The 23,020-nt window shown below is 40.7% G+C and overlaps 2 protein-coding genes across 15 annotated transcripts in view; both read left to right on the top strand.

Moving 5' to 3' along the window:
• Window positions 1–12,707, top strand: part of PAXBP1 (PAX3 and PAX7 binding protein 1) — a 32,755-nt gene extending 20,048 nt beyond the window's left edge. Inside the window, exons 11-18 of the mRNA XM_002919580.4 lie at window positions 428–627; window positions 1,668–1,812; window positions 2,505–2,626; window positions 3,804–3,880; window positions 4,264–4,330; window positions 8,365–8,511; window positions 10,237–10,391; window positions 12,460–12,707. Coding sequence (XP_002919626.1) covers window positions 428–627; window positions 1,668–1,812; window positions 2,505–2,626; window positions 3,804–3,880; window positions 4,264–4,330; window positions 8,365–8,511; window positions 10,237–10,391; window positions 12,460–12,577 — 1,031 coding nt within the window. The 3' untranslated portion in view covers window positions 12,578–12,707. The remainder of the gene's footprint in view (window positions 1–427; window positions 628–1,667; window positions 1,813–2,504; window positions 2,627–3,803; window positions 3,881–4,263; window positions 4,331–8,364; window positions 8,512–10,236; window positions 10,392–12,459) is intronic.
• Window positions 12,708–20,358: 7,651 nt separating this feature from the next.
• SYNJ1 (synaptojanin 1) overlaps window positions 20,359–23,020 on the top strand; it is a 93,022-nt gene continuing 90,360 nt past the window's right edge. For 13 of the 14 annotated variants that reach the window (XM_034656209.1, XM_034656236.1, XM_034656233.1 and 10 more), the window contains exons 1-2: window positions 20,453–20,569; window positions 21,480–21,625. In XM_034656209.1, the coding sequence (XP_034512100.1) occupies window positions 21,502–21,625 (124 nt within the window). In that variant the 5' untranslated portion in view covers window positions 20,453–20,569; window positions 21,480–21,501. Of the gene's footprint in view, window positions 20,570–21,479; window positions 21,626–23,020 lie in introns of all 14 variants that reach the window. The other variant, XM_019800047.2, reaches the window with a different exon arrangement.

Consider the following 23,020-nt stretch of genomic DNA (forward strand, 5'->3'; position numbering starts at 1 on the left):
TCACCAGCAGACTTTGAAAGAAGTGATGCAATTGTTCATTGATCATGATGCACATCTGATATTTATACAGTGACTGTGGACGGAAGAGCTGTTACTTCATGCAGTTACTCATGGTTAATATACCAGAGTAACTGAAATTTGAGCTGACTTGTTGGGGGACAGGTGGAATTTAAACTCTGGGAACCAGAAATGGTATGTGTTGGAGCCGTGCAGATGAATACTGCCTGTGCTCTGCTTTGCATAATAGACGTTTGAAACTTAAACTTACCTCTCTTTGTGCTTTAAGTTGTAATTAATGATTTCTCTGTTAATGAGCCTATCTGATTGATACTGAAGCTACACTGAAAATACTGAATTGTGTTTTTTCTACTACATACTAAATTACGGTTCTCTGTGGGGTTTTTGTTGTTTTTATTGCTGTCTTTAGATCGCATTTCAAAGGAGTCCAGCAAGGTTTTTGAAGATGTCCTTGAAAGTTTCTATTCAATCGACTGTATTAAATCCCAATTTGAGGCATGGCGTTCAAAATACTATCTGTCCTACAAGGATGCTTACATTGGCCTTTGTTTGCCAAAGCTGTTCAACCCCCTTATACGGCTGCAGCTTCTCACTTGGACTCCTCTTGAGGTGAGTGGCTTGTGTCACTAGTACAGAGCAATATAACATGGTGCCTGGGTAATTTTAATCTCAAAGCTAGAGGTGTTAGCTTAAGCAAAATATTTTTCAAGGGAGGTAGGGCACAGGGCTACAATAGAAACTGTATGAGGTCATGATCTTTTATACTCCCTTCTCAAGAAAGCCATTTGTTACTTTCAAGGTATATACAGTGCTTTTCTCAGTCAACTAAAATTGCATGTGACACTGGGATATGAATGTGAATGAGTAATAAGACCTTGGTCCTTTGATCCTAGAAAAACTTAGAACTTCACTTATCTCAGTGAGGCAGATGTGAAATGAGGACCTGAACTGAGTTGAGGGTAATGGAAATTGGGAGAATAAGACAAATTGATAACTTTAGGAGGTGGAATTAATAGGACCTGATGGCCTTGGTTTATAAGGGTCCTATATATGTTCAGTGGTCATGTTCAACAGTTTTGGAGGTTACCTACACATGGATGGAGCCATGGGCACGAGTTAGATTGGCTGGGTTGAATGTGTAAACCGTAAAGAGAAGAGGGCTGAGGTCGGAGCCCTGGAAACAACTGAAAAAACGGAACCATTTGTCCCCCAACTCCCAGTTGTTCTTGGCCAGACTTTGTGGAGTTTCACCCTGTGCATGTACACATTAGAGGTCAGGGGGACTTGTGTGCATTTTGGAGTTCTTTTTGTGGGTCACTCCCTCCTCTGCCCCACGGCTTCCAGCTATCTCAGGCTCCCTGAACTCCAGTGCTTGTCTCCACAACTGAGCAAGACTGCTCTGCATGCAATCCCCAGCCCTGCTCTGCGCTTCCACCAGGGCTCACTTCATTTGATTCTCTGCCTTTTGGGGTCCATAGTCCTGTTCTACCTTTGTCCAGTGTCTGGAAATGGATGTTTCATATATCTTGTCCAGTCTTCAGTTGTTTACCACTGAAGGTTAAATCCTGTTCCTATTACTCTTAACCATGGCTGGAGGCAGAAATAGCAAGTATTTTAGATGTTTCACTTTTAATATTTCTTTTTTCCAGGCAAAATGTCGTGACTTTGAGAATATGCTGTGGTTTGAATCCTTGCTATTTTATGGTTGTGAAGAGCGAGAGCAAGAGAAAGATGATGTAGATGTTGCACTATTGCCTACCATTGTGGAAAAGGTGATTCTTCCTAAACTAACAGGTAGAGATTTCTGAATTTGAACATTTAATTAAACGCTTGGGTTTTCAAATCTACTTCTACGAGTTTTTACCCAGAGCGCGTATTTCCTCATAGAAGTTATATTACAGATGATAAAGTAACCACCAGGCCCAGAGATGGCTAAAGGAGGGACATCTCTTAGCCTAAGACTTGAAGACCACCTTGGGGTGGGCCTGGAGTTGGAGGCAGTAATTAATCCATAGATGAATTTTAGAGACTCTTAAACACTACCTGAAGCAAAACTGAATACCTTGGCAGGGGGATATGCATTTTCCTGGGGAGCAATTTCATTACTTCCATCAATTTCTCAAAAAAGATTAGGGATCATTGGTATGGGAACCTATTTAAAATATTAAAAACGTTTCAAGTTTAGTTAGGAAAACTTGCTGGGACAAGATGGTGGGACATCTCCTAGGATATAGAAATCCTCCCTTCCCTGCCAATCTTTATTATCACCCAGCAGCAGAAAATAGAATGAATCTATGCCCTCCCCACATTTGCCTCATCCTCAATGTTTCCAGAGTTAAGAGGACAAAGAAGAGTGGAGCTTATACTCTAGAGAGAGAAAAAGTAAATCAGGATTGGCATTTATAAGTTGAGGGCTGCTTGACACAGATTTAAGCCAGCTGCAATTTACTTCTGTATCTCAGCACATCCTACTTTTCTCTTACTAGTAATAGCTGAAAATATGTGGGACCCTTTTTCTACAACACAGACTTCAAGAATGGTTGGAATTACACTAAAATTAATAAATGGATATCCTTCAGTTGTGAATGCAGAAAACAAAAATACCCAGGTAATTTAATTATTTATTATCTGTGAAAGGTCCCCCCCCACCCCTTTCAAAAATGAACAAGAGTTGGGACATCTGGGTGGCTGATTTGGTTAAGTGACTGCCTTCAGCTCAGGTCATGATCTCCTGGTCCTGGGATTGAGCCCTGCGTCCAGTTCCCTGCTTGGTGGGGAGTAGGCTTCTCCCTCTCCCTCTGCCTCTCCCCAGTGCTCGGGCGCACATACGCGCACTCCCTCTGTCAAATAAATAAAATCTTTAAAAAAAAAAAGAATGAACGAGAGTTGAAGGAGTGAGTGGTTATGTTCCGAAGGTTGCCAGAAAATCTGATTCCCTCAGGCCATCTGGTCCTTTATTGCCTGAAATGTGTAAGATTTGAGATCATCATTTTTAATGTTAAAATCTCTCTGGCAAGGTGGTATCATTACTCCAGGTAGCCTCTCATCCTTGTCACCTCCCCACTTCCCAGTAATCAAACATCCCTTTTAAGAACTGGGTTTTTTTAGGAAAAAGAAAAATGTAAAACTACTAGAATGGGTAACCATTATGATTTAAATGCTAAAGCATTTGAACATCATATAAAACAACTAGTTTTCAAACTTCAGATTGTTGTCATCCCTCTGGGCATTCTTAAGTAAGCAATTTAGACACAGAAAAGGTGCTCTTTTTTTTTTTTTTTAAGATTTTATTTATATATTTGAGCGAAAGAGAGCATGAGTGGAGGATGTAGAGGGAGGGAGAAGCAGGCTCCCCACAGAGCGAGGAGCCTGATGGGGGACTCAATTCCAGGACTCTGAGATCATGACCTGAGCCGAAGGCAGAGGCTTCACTGACTGAGCCACCCAGGCATCCCGGAAAAGGTGCCCTCCATCATCATTTTCACTGACCTCATTTTGAGAAGAACCAGAATATGTATCTGATTTTAAGTCTTAGTAATAGGTAGTAGCCTGAAGGGTTTACAGATTTAAGTGGCTTCATTGCCTGGTAGTTGAGGGCTGAACTAAGAGTAGTGAGTATTAAAAGACCTTAAATGCCTTCAGCAAGGAATGTAAAAAATTGGAGAAGACTGTTGACTTGAAGTTGAATACTCAAGTGATTTAGAATATGGCTTGTTTTTCTTTCTTAAAATTTAACTTTTATTATAACCCTTACTAAAATGTATGATCTGTTTTTAATTCTTTAGGTATACCTAAAAGCACTCTTATTAAGAATGCGGAGAACTTTAGATGATGATGTTTTCATGCCCTTATATCCCAAAAAGTAAGTAACTTTTCAGAATGTTAAAGATGATAATATTATCCATTACCTTCCAGAGAAGCTTCTTAAGTTCTAGAAAAACTAAAGGTAGCTCAAAATACAAACTTCACCTATTTAGTGTAAACCTGTAGCCCGTAGGGACTAGCTCAGTGGGGAAGTGGTTCCCTTAAGCAGAATAAAGCAAATAATGCTTTTTGTACTTCCTTTGTATCTCACAGTACATTTCCATTTTCTTTTAAAACCTGTCTTCTGGAATATAATTATTTGACAATTTGAAAAATTACTTAATTCTTTTGTTCACCTATTTTACCTGTAGAAATCTTTTCCAGGAATCAGATGGCACTTAACATATAAAATGTTTGCTCATGTTTCTCTTTTTTTCTTAGTGTCTTGGAAAATAAAAATTCTGGGCCTTATTTGTTTTTTCAACGACAGTTTTGGTCTTCAGTTAAGGTATGTGTCTAGGCTTTTTAAAAGACTTCAGATTTTATTTGGCTCATATATTCTGGAAGGTATTTTACTATTTGATCAAGTAAATCTATAGGCTTAGATTGATGTCTGTATACAAACTCCATCTTACAAACTATTTTTATTCCAAAAGTTATTCAGGTTTGATGTTTCCACACGAGAAAATGTATTCTGAGTTCCAAAGCAAGGTTCAAGCTAGCCAGCAGAATGCCTTGCTAAGCCACTGTTCTTTATTCAGCAAGTAGAGTACCAGTTACTTTTCTAAGTTGGGGAATATAGCACTGAATATGATACAAGTGGAGCCTTCATGGAGTTTATAATCCAGCACAGTTGATAGCAAACAAGTATTATTATCTCAGTTGTGGTGAATCCTGAAAGGAGAAATTCAAGGTAGTATGGGAGCATATGACAAAGGCACAGAGACCTTGACTGGTGAGTCACAGAAGATCCCCAACTGCCCCGAGAAAGTGATATTTATATCATTAGACCAGAAGAATAAGTAGGAGCTGGCACTGAGGTGAGGAAGAGCAGCATACATTACAAAAACCGAGAAGTCCAGGATGGCTGGAGTTAGGGAGGAGATGAGCTTCCCAGATGATATAGGAGCTGTAATTTACATATAAACGTGTGTTCACTACCCAGATCAAGGTGCATAACACTTCTACCATCTCCCCCAATTCCCCATGTCCTTCTGTAGTCAAGCACACCCCTGCACCATGGCCACCCCTTTTTCTTGTAGTTTTCTTTGTAAGGATGCCTTATGAATGGAATCATTTACAGTCTGGCTTCATTCACTTAATGTAACGCATTTGAGATTTATCAGTGTTGTCATGTGTTACTGGTAGTTAATTTCTTTTATTGCTAAGTAGTATTCCTTTGTAAGGTGGATGATGCCGCAAGTTGCTGTATTTTTTTTTAATCCATTCCCCAATTGAGGAATATTGGATTGTTTCCAGTTTGGAGTGATTATGAATTAAAGCTGCTTTAACCATTTGCATACAGGCCTTTTCTGGGTATGTAAGTTTACGTTTCACTTGGGTAAATACCTACGCAAAACTGGTTTTCATATCAACAATATACTAATGTTATTCAGTTATCCCTCATTTTCACCACAAATCACGCTTGGTATTGTCAGTTTTGGAGTGCTGTTTTGTTTTGTTTTTTTTTTTAAGTCTCTCTGCTAGGTGTGTAGTGGTGTCCTGTTACAGTCTTAATTTGTATTTCTCTAATGACTGATGATGTTGAGCATGTTTTCATGTGTTTGCTAATTGTATATATTATCTTGTGAAGTATCTGTTGAAATCTTTTGCATTTTTTAAAAAAGATTTTATTTATTTGAGAGAGCGCACGAGTGAGGTTAGGGGCAGAGGGAGAGGGAGAAGCAGGCTCCCCGCTGAGCAGGGAGCCCGAGGACGCAAGGACTGGGACTGGATGCTAGGACCCTGGGATCATGACCTGAGCCGAAGGCAGATGCTTAACTAACTGAGCCACCTAGGTGCCCAGATCTTTTGCATTTTTAAAAATTGCTTTACTGAGCTTTGAGTTCTGTATTCTGGATACAAATTCTTTATCAGGTGTATGATTTGTAGCGAGTCTTTTCTTTCCTACTGTGTTGCTTGTCTTCATTCCCGTAACAGTCTTTCCAAGTACAGAAGTTCTTCATTTTGATGAAGTCCAGTTTATCACTTTTTCCTGTCACGGGTTGTGCTTTGGGTGTCATAGCTAAGAAATCTTTGCCTAATGCAAGACCACAAAGTTTTTCTCCTATCCTTTTGTCTAGATAGTTCATTGTTTCGGGTTTTACATATAAGTCCATGATCCATTTTGAGTTCGTTTTTATATAAGGTGTGGGGCCTGGATTGAACTTTGTTCTAGAACTATTTATTGAAAAGGCTATCTTCTTCTTTAACTTTAAAAATTTTTAATTCCGGTATTGTTAACATACAGTGTTATATTAGTTTCAGGTGTACAGTGTAGTGGTTCACCCATTCCATGCATCACTCAGTGCTCATGATACACNCCCGCCCTCCTTCATTTCCATCCCCTGTTGACTCCTTCCTTCCCACCCCCCCCCCCCCAGCCTCCACTCTGGGGACCATCAGTTTTTCTCTATAGTTGAGTCTGTTTCTTGGTTTGTCTTTTTTTCTTTGCTTGTTTGTTTCTTGAATTCCACAAATGAGTAAAATCATGTGGTATTATACTCTCTAGCTCCATCCACATTGCAAATGGCAAGATTTCATTCTTTATGATGGCTGAATACTGTTCCATTGTGTGTGTGTGTGTGTGTGTGTGTGTGTGTACACATCACATCTTCTTTACTCATCAATTGATAGACACTTGGGCTGTTTCCATAATTTGGCTAAATAATGCTAAGGCTGTCTTTATTGAATTGCTTGTGTACCTTTGTTGAAAATTAATATTGGTCATGGAAGGGACATGCACAAATTGCCGTTTTTAAGATTATTCAGGCTGTTGTGTGGATAATGATTCAAAGCAGGTAAGGATAGTAATAATGAAAATTTATTATGGACGTACTGTGTGCCAAGCACTGTGCCACACCCTTTATTGCTTATCTTGTTGAGTTGTCACAGTAGCCTATAACTCGACACTGTTATTCTCACTCAACTCCTGGGATAGTTAGGTACAGAATAGCCTGCCCAGAGTCATTCAGTGTAGAAATGGAAGTCTAATTGCGGCCAGTCTGACTGATGAGCAGTTCTTCTCAGCTGGGGTCTGTGAAATAGTATCTAATGCCCTAAGCATAATGCATTCCCCTTTCTTTGCGTCTAGATTGGTACTTGCTATGTACCATCTTTGGGAAAATAAAGAGTCACTCAAATCATTTTCTGTAGTTTTATCTCTCTCACAGAACCCTGCTTGAGAAAGACTACTCTGGAGCTTTTGCTCATAATCACTTGAGGAGCTATGAAGTCCAGAAAGAGATGATGGCAGCTTAGATTAGGGGGGTGGCAACAGGAACCAAGAGAAGTGGACACAGTGGATGGCAGGGGGTCAAACAACTGGAGAGAGAGGTGAAGAACGACGTCCAAGCTTCTGGCCTAATCAGTTGTTTGGATAATGTTAACATTTACTGAGCTGGGAAATACTGAGAAACTTGGGAATTTTTATGATGGGATGGGCTGGGAACTCCCATTTTAAAGTAATGCCTTCTATTTTGCATGTATTGAGCTTTAAGTAGGTTGAGCTCTTAAAGTGACTTAGCTCAGTTCAGGTTTGTGAGATCTGATAAACATGCAGTGTTGTAGTCAAAAAGAGAGTTTATCTTTTTGTGGATGGTTGTAGGACTCACTTAAGCATGATTTTGAATGAAGGACATTTATCAAGGATGAGCGCTTGCCTGGTAGTACTTTATGTTATGATGGAAGATGTTCTGTTTTTGCACTGGCCCATAAAGTAGCCACTAGCCCCGTGTGGCTGTTTATGTCTTACTTAGTTAATTTTAATTAATTACACCTTAAAATTCAAATCCTCAGTCATTTGAGGCAACATTTGGACCCTTTAAAACTGTTAGTGCTTTAGCAAGACATGGTGCACTGTATTTCATGAGGTGTTTTACTTTATTTTCTTTGACTTAATTTAATTGCTTAACAATACCTTGGAATAGTTTTGTTGTTTGTTTTGTTTTGTAAAAAAGCCAGACTTCTAGAAACAGAGATCTGGTGTGTGGGAAATGGGGAGTCCAGGGTGGGGGAGAGGGGTTAGGTGAAAGGGGTCAAAAAGTACAGACTTTCCAGTTACAAAATAAAATAATTCTGTGTGTGTAATATACAGCATGGTGACTGTAGGTAATAATACCGTGTTGTATATTTAAAGTTGCTTATAGAGTAGATCTTAAGAATTCTCATCACAAGGGAAAAAATTTAGTTAGGTGAGGGATACTGACTTCGTGGTGATCATTTCACAATATATACTTAGATCAAATCATTATGTTGTACACTTTATACAATGTTATGTGTCAATTATGTAATTGGGAAAATAATTTTCTTTTCTCTTTCTAGCTATTAGGGAATTTTCTTCAATGGTATGGCATTTTCTCCAATAAAACTCTTCAGGAGTTGTCAATAGACGGTTTATTAAATAGATACATTCTCATGGCTTTTCAAAATTCAGAATATGGAGATGACAGCATCAAAAAAGCCCAGAATGTAAGTTAAATGAACCATATTGTAGTTTTTAAAGCTTGTAAATTAGAATGAATTGAGTTTCCTTTGTTTGAAGAGAGATTTTAGAATTTTATGAAAACTCCTTTGATCATTGACTTTGGTGTAATGTTGACAATCAGTTTGCCTCCTAGGTACTTCTGAACCCCCTCAGCATTTTTTACGTAAAAATGTATACTGTAACATTTGTATTTATCCTTCTATCTGTTATATCATTATTTTGGTAGGTATTAATAAAAGTTGTAATTTCAGAATTATAAATTTTTAACAGTTGGATGAAAGCTATTTTGAGTGTTATTACAACAATAGTCTCTTTCTCATTTAAGAAGTAATTTTATTTTGTTTTCTACTTTATGGGAATTACAATTTCATCTTTTTTATTGTATTTTTTTTAAGATTTTATTCTTAAGTAATCCTATATCCAATGTGGGGCTCAAACCTACCACCCTTAAATCAAGAGTCATGTACTCTACCAACTGAGCCAGCCAGGCACCCAGTCTCTCTTTTTTAAAAATATTTTTTGAAACGATTATAAAATTAAAGAAAATTTGCAAGTACAATACAAAAATTTTCCCTCAACCATGTCAGAGTAAGTCTCTAACATGATACTCCCCTGCCCCAAATACTTTGTGTGTTTCCTATAATCATGGATGTTCTTAAACATAAGTATGACATAACCATCAACATCATTTATCTATTATTGTCACCTAAGCTTTGAGACCCTTCAGGTTTTGTTAGTTATGTCAATAATATCACATCCTTGGCAAAAGAAATTCCCAGATCGTTCTTTTAATTGTCATGTCTTATGTCTTCCTTAGTCTCCTTTGATCTGGAAGAGTTCTTGTTTTTCCTTGACCTTTACACAACCTTGACAGTTCTGAAGATGATGGGCTAAATATTTTGCAGAATGTCCCTCAGTTTGGGTTTGTTGGATATTTTCATGGTTGGTTTCAGATTCTGCATCTTTGGCAGGAATTGTCCCAGATTTCATTGGAGTCCCTTCAAGTTGACCTCTGTAACCTTGTAACATGTCATCTCATTTTGGGGGAGCACTTTCTTGCTTTCTGGCACATGATGTTCTGGGCTCATCTACTTGCTTGGCCCCACCCCTAGAATCCGTCATTTTTCCAAGCATCCCTGGGTTCTTTAGTGGGGAGCCTTCTCTGCCCACTTGACTGAATCCTGCTAGTACCCTGCCCTCTCCCATGTGGAATCAGCCTCTCCTTGCTTAGGCTTTTGGCCTAAGCCGGCCCCCTGGTACAGTGTTGTCTTGACCTCACCCTGGGCCAGTGCGGATACCTACTCATTGAATTGTTCAGGATGGGGAGGGGCTACAGTGTGATATTTATGCTGCACATGTTTTTATATCAAAAGCTGCTGATAAAAGGACAATTCAGTTCATTTGGGTCTTCCTGGAAGACAGGAAAATGAAGCATTTGGTTATCAATTTTATGTCCCTAATTTACTTAAATCTTGAAGGTCATTTATCTTTTGTTTTGAGTACCTATCTGCTGAAGTTAAAAATACAGATATATTCAGGTATATTTGTATAGTTAACGTGGAAAGTCAGGTTTTAAAGAAAATCCCTTCAAAGCAATTGGCTATATATAGTTCAATAGCGGGTCTTCTAGTTACATACATTATCCCCATTGTCTAGGCTCAGCTTTTAGATACTTTAACTATTTTATTTTACATCTTTCTTTTTCATAGGTAATCAGTTGTTTCCCGAAGCAGTGGTTCATGAACCTGAAAGGAGAAAGAACTATTTCTCAGTTAGAAAACTTCTGTCGATACCTTGTACACTTAGCAGATACAATCTACAGAAACAGTATCGGATGTTCCGATGTGGAAAAAAGAAATGCAAGGTAATTTTTTGTAATTGTTCAATGAAATGGTGATCTAGAGTCTTTTTTTGGTCACCTTTAGTATTATTAAAATGTTTTAGAGTCATGTTTATATTTTACTTTTTTTTTTTTTCCTAAAGATTTTATTTATTTATGCGACAGAGATAGAGACAGCCAGCGAGAGAGGGAACACAAGCGGGGGAGTGGGAGAGGAAGAAGCAGGCTCATAGTGGAGGAGCCTGATATGAGGCTCGATCCCATAACGCCGGGATCACGCCCTGAGCCGAAGGCAGACACTTAACTGCCGTGCCACCCAGGCGCCCCATATTTTACTTTAAATGTGCATTGATTTGGTATTGGTAAACCCACCGAAAAGATGCATCATTTTTTAATTTTTGCAGTTTTACCTTTTTTCCAGTATGTTATTTATGAAGGTATTAGGAAGGACTTCTGGTAAGCACCAGCTCTAAGGTGAATGAATGAATCATGGTTTTCTCAGTCTCCTCCCTTGAAGAATTGGGGAGATTTCAGGCTCTTAGAATGTCATGGATCTTAATCTCTGGAGGTTCATTATATAGATGTAAACCCTCAAGAAGCTGGTCACTGAAACTTAAGAATATTAAAGGTTGTATGCCAGTTTCGGGACATTTGTGTGCTCTGGTGTTTTCCTGTATCCATATCATCGACTAAAGGTCATCACTCATGATTTTTGGGGAGCAGCCTGTACATGCTTTTTACCAGGCGTTGCAAGGAAGGAATGAATAAATGAGCCATTATCCCTTTTTTTAAAAATTTCATTTCATATATTCTTCCTAATGTCAGAGTTTTCATTTTCAGAATATACACCATTAGTCATACTCCTCTAACAAAATGTTTTTCTTTTCCCTCATTTCCCTTTCATGGAAAAAACCTTACTTTCTGGAGAAAATTCGCTGTCCCTTAAACGATAAAGTTAAAAACCAAGGAGATAGTAGAGATTTTAGTGGTAAAATTCTTTGGCCGGCATTTTGACTTACCTTTTAATTTCATCTTTAGTGTGGGGCATTTTGTTGTTGGTTGTTATTTCTTGGCACTAATATTTTTTCTTGGTGTTTCTTACTAGGTAAGTCCTAATCACTTTTTAAATTTTGATTTGTATATACTTAACTGGTTTTGTTAGGAAGTTAAATATCAACAAATGGTATTTACTTTTCTACAGAAAAGAACTTCAGCACCTATTGCAAGTATTCGCTGTGTGCAAAGCCCATAAGATAGGTTCCATGTGGGTTACAAAGTTTTACAAATATAATCCTTCCCTAAAAGGTGCTTGCTACAATTTTGCAGAGAATAGACAGCTAATAATGTCACATTGTGTGCTGTTTCTCACACATGGTTCAAACTAGCTATTAAAACAGTCACTCTTGAAGTGGTACCTGGATCAGCAGCAGCAGCATCACCTGGGAGCTTTGTTAGAAATGCATATTCCCAGGCCCCACCCAGACCCACTGAATTTGAATTCTGGGGATGGGGCCTGGTGATCTGTGTTTCAGCAACCCTCGAGGTAATTTTGATGTATGCTAAATTTGAGGACTACCCAGAATGACAGCTAGCTGGGGTGATAGAGGAAGCCAGCTTATGCTTTCTTAGTGAATTCAGGAAGCATGGAGATTATGGTGGGTTGGTGGATGGATTAGGGATGAATGCACACAAATGCATTTGGGTTCCAGACATGTTCTGAAAGACCTGGGACTCTGGTTCAGGAGGGAATGGGAGGCAGGGCTGTGAAGTAGTTTGACAATAGATTGTTTTCTTTCCTTTCTAGATATCAATGAAAATCATTGATCTGAATGAAATGTTGGGGTATTTTTGTTTTTGAAAGTGGATACTTGGTCTCTGGGCTAGTCATTCAAACATACACAAGTTTTGTTTTATATGGACAAATTTATTTTAGTTTTTTACATGCTGTAGCTTGCTTATCTCTGTCTTCCTTAAAAATGTATGCTTGAAAAAAACGATTGCAAACCTCAAAAGTGGCCATAAAGTCAGTAACAAATTTTCCTTTGAAGGCTTTTGTATTAATAAGATGTTGCTACATTTTTTTCTTTTTTAGGGAAAACATAAAACAGATAGTAAAACTCCTTGCCAGCGTTCACGCTCTGGATCATGCTATGTCTGTTGCAAGTGACCACAATGTGAAAGAATTTAAGTCTTTGATTGAAGGAAAATAGACCTGTGAGACTGAAAAGCCTGTTTGCTTTAATACCATTCCCAGTGTATAAATTTTGTATATATGTAAAGTTTCTTAAACTGTAAAATATTGATTCTTGTTTTAATACAAAGAACATTATTAATATTCAATACGGTGTCCTTAAATGCAATTTCTTTGGAATGAAAGGAATTCACATTATTTCTAGGAAGCCTATTAATGTTTTCCTTACTGCCTGTCATACTTTGTTTACAGAACTATTTTATATGGTCATTCAAATTAACCCTCTCAGTTAATTGTTCTCTGTAAACGATGTGTGCAGTGTAAATTGTGTAATTATGCATATATATATTTATACCACCATGGAGTTACTTTCACACTGGAAATTTGTGGTGTTTTTCTACGGAGCAAGCCTTTTAACAGAAAATTACTCAGTAGCAAATTGTCTTAGGGAAATTACTACACTGTTGCAACAAAAGGGCTGGCAAGTGACTAAGTGTTCATCACCTTTTGGTTAGCAGTTGCTATCACTGTAGCTTTGCTGCCTTAAAATTGAGAGTTGAGCGTGGACTTAGTCATTGGGTGAATGGAAACTTTCTTCCTTGAATCAGCATCACAGTCAAATGTGGGTTTAATATGAACTCTAATATATGCAACATAGGTTTTTGAGAAGAACATACAAGTTTAACTTTTGGAAATAATAGCCCCACAAACCTCACTGCATGGTTTTGGGCTGACTGTCCTGTCTCATTCATGATTTTACCCCCTGACCAGCTTACAAAAATACATGCATTTGAATTTTAGTAGTCTGTCATTTTATTAAAATCCCACATATGTGAGTTATATATGCAATAAAGAATACGCCTTGCTGATTAGCTACACCCAGGCAATTTAATATCCTTGGTCTTCTATAATGTTTATACCATGTTGTAAATATTCAGAGAACTTGTTTTAAAGTTTATGCTTTCTGATTCTGTGATTTTCAAAAGAGGAACTTTTTGGAAATTAAGGACTATTGTTTGATAATTATATATATAATTAAGCTTTAGCCAAGCATTAAATTAATTTTTAAATAGATCCTTTGTTGTATTTTGCTGATGACTGATTTTAGAGCATTTCATATGACTCTAACATAGACTATGAGCGTGCATACCCTTGGTCAGGTCAAATAATATTTTTTTTTTTTTTTTTAAAGAATTCTATTTCTTTCTTTTTTTGTTTTTAAAGATTTTATTTGTTTATTTGACAGAGAGATAGAGACAGCCAGCGAGAGAGGGAACACAAGCAGGGGGAATGGGAGAGGAAGAAGCAGGCTCCCAGCAGAGGAGCCTGATGTGGGGCTCGATCCCAGAACGCTGGGATCACGCCCTGAGCTGAAGGCAGACGCTTAACAACTGAGCCACCCAGGCGCCCCTGGTCAAATAATATTTAAAACAGTGTTATGAGCTCTTGTAAGTGCTCTGTCAGTTTTATCTTTATTGTAGGAACACGCTTTATCTCTACATATTCATTCTTTTTACACAGTAGTGGCCTACTAAATAGAATTAAAATGAGAACTTCAACAGAATAAAACATAAACATGTATACATAGGACATGCACATCATGTGTGCCTTAAATTTGTGTTTCCAAACCCATTAGACTGGTGATTTTTCCTATGTCTACTTTTAAGGACTCCTGCAGTAAGCTTGGAAACTTGATCCTATGCAATCCCTCAGGCGATTTTGGTTTCAAGAATGGGTTTGAATACCACACAGGGACCTTGATATAAGGTGATTTCAGCATAGATGAACTGGAAAAAGTTTTGTTCTTGAAATAGCTAAAGTACATCCTTTCTTATGAAGGGAATTAGCAAAAGATAAATAGAGGGTGACATTTTAATAAAGCTAAAGGTTTGCTTCTTCAGTTTTTCCTTTTGAATCAGTCTTCTGAATTAACTCCAAAATAGGTGAGAAAGGTTTTTGAAAAGGAAAGCTATTTTATTGAGGCAATATAAAGCACAGTCATAAAGACTGATGGCTCCGTCATAGCACATGCTGGTCGTGCCCCACCCCTATCTCTTTGGATGCGCTGGTGTCTTGCAGGCACTGGCAGCTCTGCCTGAGGGCTTTCTCTTGGCCTGTGCAGCAGGCTGGAGCGTCCACCAGATAATGTCCCAGAGAACAGCCCTCAGCCAAAGAAGGGAGCAGGAAGAGAAATACCCAGTAGTTCCAGTCCTGTGGGGAGCAGTCACTGAGATAGCATTAGATAGTACAGCAGATTATTGATGGAAAAAGAAGAAGGAACTGGAGGAGGTCAGGAGAGCCTGAGAACCGCAGGATCATGAGGCGGACATGACCTCTGAAGCAGAGGTGGGAGGAATTAAAGTCTCAGATGTAAGACTAAGAAGGTCTCAGCAAGGCTAACGGACTCCTCAAGCCAGAGTTACAGTTCTGAGTTTAGTTCTCCAGGAGCTGGCCTTTGTCTTCCCACTGCACTCAGTCATTGGTGCCCAGGGTCTCCTTGTGGGAGATGGGGGAGTCACGATCTACCATACCAACGAATAATCTCTCCATTATGTTCCTCGTGACTTCCCAGAGGGCTTCAGTTGACCCATGGTTGCCTGTGGTGATGATAACCTCATCACCCAGAATTGGCCCCAGATTGTGCAACCTTCCAGTGAGCACCTTCCTCATGAGAGTATTCCTAAAATGGAAAGTTCCCTAGTTTCTTTAAAGCAAGGTTTATTGATGTATAATTTATAAACAGTAAAGTTTACTCTCATAAATTTAAGTACATTCAGTTCCATGATTTTTGACAAGTGCCTCATTTTGTTTTAAATGGTAATTTCTGGGTGGGGGATGGGGTAACAGGGTGATGGGCATTACGAAGGGCACGTGATGTAATGAGCACTGGGTGTTATATACAACTGATGAATAACTGAACTCCGCCCCTGAAACTAATAATATACTATATGCTAATTAATTGAATTTAAGTTTTAAAAAAATGCTAATTTCTCTTGAAACCATGAAATCCTTCTAAAAATGGTCAGATGTTGTAGAGCTGCAAAATGCAATGTGTAAGTAGTGGTTCTTTATGGTTAAAGAACTCATCTCTAGCACGGTAATGTCCATATAGTAAAGGGACTCACCATTCACCAATTATAATGACATTTTGGTCGGTCGTTTCAAATAAATGAAAATAAGAACAATTAAAACACCAGAATTTCTGCATGTAGCGAGAACGATGAAATATGTCTGCATGTTTATGGGCATGCTTTGATAAGGCTGTTTATTGTCCAAAATGCTTTGGAGACTGTCCTCCAAAATGGAAAGTGTATGGATACTGGGTTCACAGTTGCTGAGAGTGGCTTCAGACTACTGGGCAAAGGCAGACTGGCTAAAAATTGTTCAGTGGAATTGGTTTTGATGTGCAATGTTGACTGGCCCCTGGCCTGCTTCTGGACCTCCAGGCCCCAGTAATTTATACTGGCTTTCCTCTAGCTCTGGCAGCCCTAACCGCAGCAGGAACTTGGATGTTAAAATCATCCAGCTCAATGAGAAGGCCTAGCACAGCATTTCTTGCAAAATATACAGTAGTCCTTAGTTTTGCGGCTTTACTTAAAAAGATCTTCAGAAACATATACTCTATATCCTGTGCTTGATGATTCAAAACACATGGTGAAAGGTGAAAGGTTTGACAAATCCTGTAGAAGCCATTTTAAGCTACTTTACAAAAACACTTTGCCCATGAAAGCTTACCTTTTTCACATGTAGCCTTAGGTGTTGAAATTCCAGAGACACCTGCTGCTTAGGGACGAAGAGCTAGGTTGACCAGTGAACACCCTCCAGCTCTCATCTCAGTGAGGCTGAGCCCTTGCTATTGCTCAGGTCCTTTGGTTTCCATGAGAATCCTGTGTGTCATTAAAACTAACCCCTTCGCTCAAGCTCCCTTGGGTTGGTCTGTTATTCCAAATGAAAACTTTTTGGCACGCAAAAGTTCCCTGTTCATCACAGGGATAATGCCCTTACCTGTGGTATGTGTGAGCAGTTTTTTCAGTCTTTGAAGTTTTTTTTTTTTTTTTTTTTTTTTTTTTTTTTTTNNAAGATTTTATTGATTTATTTGACAGAGATAGAGACAGTCAGTGAGAGAGGGAACACAAGCAGGGGGAGTGGGAGAGGAAGAAGCAGGCTCACAGCAGAGGAGCCTGACGTGGGGCTCGATCCCGGAACGCCGGGATCACGCCCTGAGCCGAAGGCAGACGCTTAACCGCTGTGCCACCCAGGCGCCCCAGTCTTTGAAGTTTTTGATTTTATTTTCACAATGATTCTGCTCTCAAGCTAACTATATTTTCTATTCGCAAGGTTTCCATTTTTCCAATTTAAAATCTTACTCTTCACTGATTACCACAGACTTATTCAAAGCACATAGCTAATGCTATTTGGAACCTACTGTTGTGTTGATTCTCAGGAGCCATCCCTCTCTATATACTAAAAGCTCTCTGCAGAGCCTGATACAGCTCAGTCTGTGTAACCTGAACAAGAGCCTGTTAAAGATAGCTGGATCGGGCTGTTAATATTCCCCAAGTTGGCCAAACATTTTCTAGTATTTTTGATAAAATTCAGGCTATCAGGAAAAGTAGACCCTACTACTAATTCATACTTTAGACATCTGTCAAAATTCGTAGTCGTGTAACATGGTATAGTTTTAAAAAATATTCTTGGGCCAATCAGTCATTTCTAAATTAATAAACCCTAGCTATAGTGTACTGGGGACGTACTATTAGATTGAGCCATTTATAGTCCCTATATGAGTATTTTTGACTTCTAGAAATGGTGAGTGCATATTTTAACCTGATACAGGGAATTGCCCATAGGAGAAATAATTCAGTCAAAAACCAACATTTAAAACTCTGGGTGTTTGCCTTCAATTTCTTGAAGCTATTGAAGCTCATATCTGAATCATCTGTCTGGGACTGTTTTTGCTGATCTCAGTTTCTCTCCTGATGGGAAGACACAGAAGATTTGTATTGATTGTGGCTGTTGTAACAAATCATCACAAACTGGGTAATTTCAAACAATAGACATTCTCTCACAGTTCTGGAATCCAGAAGTTCGAAATCAAGGTGGTAGCAAGGCCATGTTCCTCCAAAAGCTCTAGGGAAGAATCCTTCCTGCTCTCTGGTGGCTTATAGAGGTGGCTGCTGACATTCCTTGGCTGGTGGCCACATTGCTTCAGTCTCTACTTCTGTCTTCACATTCTCTCTCTCTCTCTCTAATTTCTCTCTGCTACCCTATAAGGATAGTTGTGATTGCATTTAGGCCCTACCCAGATAATGCAAAATAATCTCAAAACCCTTTACTCAATCTCATCAGCAAAGACTGGTTTTCCCCATAAATTAACATTCCCATGTTCTAGGGATTAGGATGTGCTATTTTTTCAGCCAACCACAGGCCTCATTCCTCATCTTCAAGCGTCAAGAAGATGTCAGCATATCTCTCTGGGCCCTTAAGACCTCAGTAAGAAGTTTGTGTGTGCCACTTAACATGTATTTTAAGTCAGCCACCACCCCTCCCCACACTTTTCAAATCTGATGAAAATTTGTCCAGCTATTTTTATGTGCTGTAACAAGTATAAGTAGTAAAGAGGGACAAGAAAAAGAAGGAATAACATTTTATAAAAGTCACTAGTAAAATGGCCCTTGTGTTTTAAACCCTGGGCATGTGCTTATTTCATGACTAAAATGATCTATTTTGAAAGGATTTGGAAAAGTCCTGGCCTTCAGGCAGCTCTAGGAATGAGTCCTGCTTCCCGCCCCTCTCCCCCCAGTTCATTCTGAAGAAAGAAACAGCAATTCAAACCCAGAACCAAGAAACTTTGACCTTAATCTCCTCAGTCCAAAATCAAAGGAAATCAGAAATAGGCAGAACACCTGCTTCTAGAAGAGCCCAGCACCCATAACTGACACCCTGAGAAGGAGGGGTTCCCTGTGTGGCCTCAGGCAGGCGTGGTGGAAGTGATCTTAGGTTAGGAGTGGGCAAGTTTGGTTTCAGGTTCCAATTCCACTTGAAACGGAGTAATTGTTAACAACTTATCTTTTCTGGGTCTCAGCTCACATAAAAAGCAACTCCCAAGCAAAGCATTCAACAACAACATCTCTCCCAGAGCAATATCCTTCCGTATGTTTTTCTGGTGCATACATCTGGCATTCCTTCAGGGCTAGAGAGGCATTATAACTGAATAGGCAAATACGAAAATTTCCATTCCCACCCACTCCCATTTACTTCCTCTGTCAAATGCAATCTCTAATCTAAATGGATTCTTGGGGGGGGGGGGAAGCAACTACAGTCCAGAGAATCTTAATATAAGTTTAATTCTGAGGCTGCTGTCAGTAACCACTAAGAACAAAACACCTTTTTCTTTTTCTTTTTCTTTTTCTTTTTTTTTTTTTAAAGATTTTATTTATTCTACAGAGATAGAGACAGCCAGCGAGAGAGGGAACACAAGCAGGGGGAGTGGGAGAGGAAGAAACAGACTCATAGCGGAGGAGCCTAATGTGGGCTTGATCCCATAATGCCGGGATCACGCCCTGAGCCGAAGGCAGACGCTTAACCGCTGTGCCACCCAGGCGCCCCAAACACACCTTTTTCTAAGTAAACAGTGCTAAATGAGAAATCCTCTCCACTTCTCAGAACTAACTGTGTCTTGGCATATCTCCTTCTAGAAAAGAAAAGGCTTCGCTTCTACTAATGAATGATAGCTACTTTGGTATCCGGAAACCAGGGGGGGTCCAGCTTCTCTAAAATGGATGAAGAAGCCACATGACAGGGCCCAGAGGGGGAAATGATTTTGTGCAATATAACAAATTTAAATTCTGCTTTCGCTGCTAAAATAAAAGCAAGAAGAGGAAGAGGTAAAGAAAAAACGAAGGCAAGCAGAAACTGTTTCTTCAGGATTTCAATTCCTTTTGGCACTCTTGGCTTTGACTTCATTCCCATATTTAGGTCCCTTGAGTGGAAAGAGAATGAAAAGTCCGTGGGACACACTAATATTAGCCACGTAGCATGATTTGTTGAAAAATGAGGAAATGAGAGGGTTAGACGCCATTAGTTATTAAATTCCACTGTTGACAAAAGCTATTCGCCATTCAGTGCCATCCATAGCTGCCTCAATACAGCTATGTTTCAACTCAGTCTTGAGGCCCCGGTTCGTGACTTCCGATTGTCCACCGTGTGTAAAGCGGAGCACTCTTTCCTGTAGTGTTCCTGAGAGTTCTGGAACACTCCAGAAGAAAAGGCAGCCAAGAGAGTTGCTCCAAAGCGGGCATTAGTTTTTCTTCCGCTACCTACCCAGATGCTCAGAACGGGAACTGGGCGCAGTTCGCGGGGAGACACCATGGACAGCTCTTCGGGCGCCGCCCGTTTGGTGGTGCTTGCGGGCTGTCCCGAGCCCTCCCCGCGCCCGTCAGGCCGCTCGGGGCGGCAGGGGGTGGTCCTGACACCCATCTTGGGCACGTACGGTCCCCGGTCCCCAAAGCTTTTTCCCAGAGCCCCTCCCTGGCGCCCACGGGGAGGGTTGGTAAGCTCTGAAAACCCCACGCTACGGGGCCAGGGAGGCCGATCCTCCTCGTCCCCGCCTCCCCAGCGGTCGGACCTGTAGCTGCCGCCTGGCCGACAGGCCCTCTGAGGCGAAGGTCGCTGCGCTGGGAGGCAGCAGGCAGCCTGCCATTTCGGACCCGCAGGCCGGCTCGGAGTGGGCGGGGCCTGCCTCCTGACGCCCCGCCTTTTCCCCCGGGGGGCGGACCTTCCGCCCCCGGCCGCGGCGCAGCGCGGAAGAGATGGGCCTGTTGGAGCGGAAGTGACGCTTCCGGCGGCTGTGGCGGCGGCGGCTGCGGGAGAAGAAGGAGGAGGAGCCGGAGGAAGAGGTGAGCAAGCCGGGCGGGGGGCGGGGAACGGCCGCGGCCAGACCGACCGGCAGCCGGGCGTGCGGGCGGACGTTTCCTGGGCAGCCTACCCCGCCGCAGCCTGGGCGGGAACGGTGAGGGGCGACCGCGGGCAGCCCTGGCTCTGGAGGGCGGGCGGGATTGTGAGGATACTACGGGTGGTGCGGGGCGCTGCGTCGGGCCGGGGGCTGTGGTGACAGCGGCTGTCAGCTTGTCCGCGGGAGAGGAACCTAGTCGGTCTGGGCGCCGGGTCATCGCCTCTGGCGCATAATGGAGGGATTGGGTGGCTGGGCGGCTTCGTCCCCCTGGGAAGGAGCCGCTTTCCCGGGCGGTCGGCTGTCCGGGACCCCCGAGGAGCCCCGGTCGGGTGTGTGTCGTGAGTCTTCCCGTGTGGCCATTCATATTTACGGGCTCCCGCCTGCCGTCCCCCCAGCCGGCGGTGGCCTGCGGCTGGGCGGGAGGCGGCGGTAACCTGTGCCGCTTCCCTTGCCCTTCTCTGCCGCCCCCGGGAGAGCCATTCGTGTCGGATAATCCTTTCCCTCCTCCTGCCCCCTAAGGAGCTTTGAAGCAGCCTCGTTAACCTTCCCTCCCACCTCCTCTCCTTCCTCGGCCAAGGAACGGCTTGAAGTTTCCGAATCTGTTCCCTTTTCATCGTAGTGACAAATCCTGAAGCAGGAAGCTGATAAACAACTCCGAACGAAATACGCTCAAAATCTTTCCTTTTTGGTAAACATAAAGTAAACGGGAAACTCATCTTAACCAAACCGTTCTTGGACTTAGAGTAATTAAACCTGATGTTGCCTTGCCATGAGAACTGGTAGCTCTTCCTCTGGCTTTTTGGTAAAATTAAGTGACGGCTTATCTTTTGGAATAAACCATTCTCTCCCTGAGCTCCTTTTTCCACCCCACCCCCATCAAAACCTGGCAGGGAGGGACTCTGGGTGCCTTGCAGTCCTTACTGCAGAAGGAAACGTTAGCTTCATTTGCTTTGCTTGGTTTTCACAGGGCTGCCTCTGAAGAAAGGAGAATGGCGTTCAGCAAAGGATTTCGGATCTATCACAAATTGGATCCCCCACCTTTCAGTCTCATAGTGGAAACTAGGCATAAGGAGGAATGTCTCATGTTCGAGTCTGGGGCTGTAGCTGTGCTTTGTAAGTCATCTGTCGTAGCCCAAGTGATCGCGTCTCTGTTTTGCTTTGAAACAGTTCAGATTCAAGTATTCTTTAGAGGAGACCCCGACAACCCCTTCACTGTATTTCCTGAAGCAGATTATGTTTTTATTTTCTTTTCATCAAACCTTATTTTAAACTTTCATTTTCTTTTCTGCCCCCTGCTGCAGGTTTCTTCTGGGGGTCTGGGGGAAATGCAAGTTTGGTTACAGGTTTTTGCTTTCTTAGGTTCTTTGGCTGTTCCTAAAAGAAAATCTTTCTTTCCAAAGAATTATTGTTACAGTTTATATCACGTCACATAAACCCATAAAGCCTTGCTTGACGTTTTTCTATAATGAACAGGATTTCTTATATCTCAGTTATAGTAATGAACTGCAAGAGTACTTATTTATCTGATATTTTTGGAGTATCTTATGGTGAGGCCCTTACATTTTTATTAAGAGAATTGTAAACGTCTAAAATTTCATGTGACATATGTGATTGATTTCATATTATTTAAAAAATTATCTTGGTAATCTAAAGAAAAGGACTGCACCACAAGCAAAATAGTAGATTTAGAATGGTTTAGGTTATTTTCTGGGCAGATGGATGAAGTTAAAATAAAAATATTAATTTGAATATTAATTTTCTTTCTTAATCTAAGATTTTGGCAGGTAACTCCAGCTTGGAGTTATTTGAAATGTGATCGTGTTTTTAAGGGCTTTTTAGTGACAAGTACTTGGTTTTTTGTCATATTTTTGCTTTGCTAGCGTCAGTTTGGCTACTGGTCATATTTTATAAATTAAAAATAGTGTTTGAAAGACATACTTATAGGGGTGCCTGGGTGGCGCAGTTGGTTAAGCATTCAGCTCTTGATTTTGGCTCAGGTTATGGTCTTAGGGTTGTGAGATCAAGCCATGTGTTGGACTCTGCGGTCATTGGGGAGTCGGCTTGAGATTCTCTCTCCCTCTCCCTCTGCCCCTCCTGTTTGTGTGCGGGCTCGTTTTTCTCTCTCTCTCTCAAATGAATAAACCTTTTTTAAAAAAGTCATACTTACAAATATAAGCCCCTAGATATTTTAAACTGTTAATCTTTCTTCAGATTCAGTAAGTGAAGAGCATACATAAGACCCTAACTTTTGCATACAGAATATTAACCTGTTAAAATGTTAACCTGATCTTAATATTTTAAAATAGTAAAATTTTATCCTGATGATTGGGAAAAAGGGTAGTGACATAATGAAAAGGCTTGAGCAAAGTGTAATGTATAAGAAATGTATATATTTTTGGTACATATAGTAACATGGTTTGAGTAGGAAGAGCTATTTGTGTTCTAAGAAACAAGTATTAATAAGGTGGGTTATACTTAGTCAGTATGGACTTAATTCAAACTTTTTTA

The sequence above is a fragment of the Ailuropoda melanoleuca genome, chromosome 1 (genome assembly GCF_002007445.2).
Source record: "Ailuropoda melanoleuca isolate Jingjing chromosome 1, ASM200744v2, whole genome shotgun sequence".
Classification (NCBI taxonomy): Eukaryota; Metazoa; Chordata; class Mammalia; order Carnivora; family Ursidae; genus Ailuropoda; species Ailuropoda melanoleuca.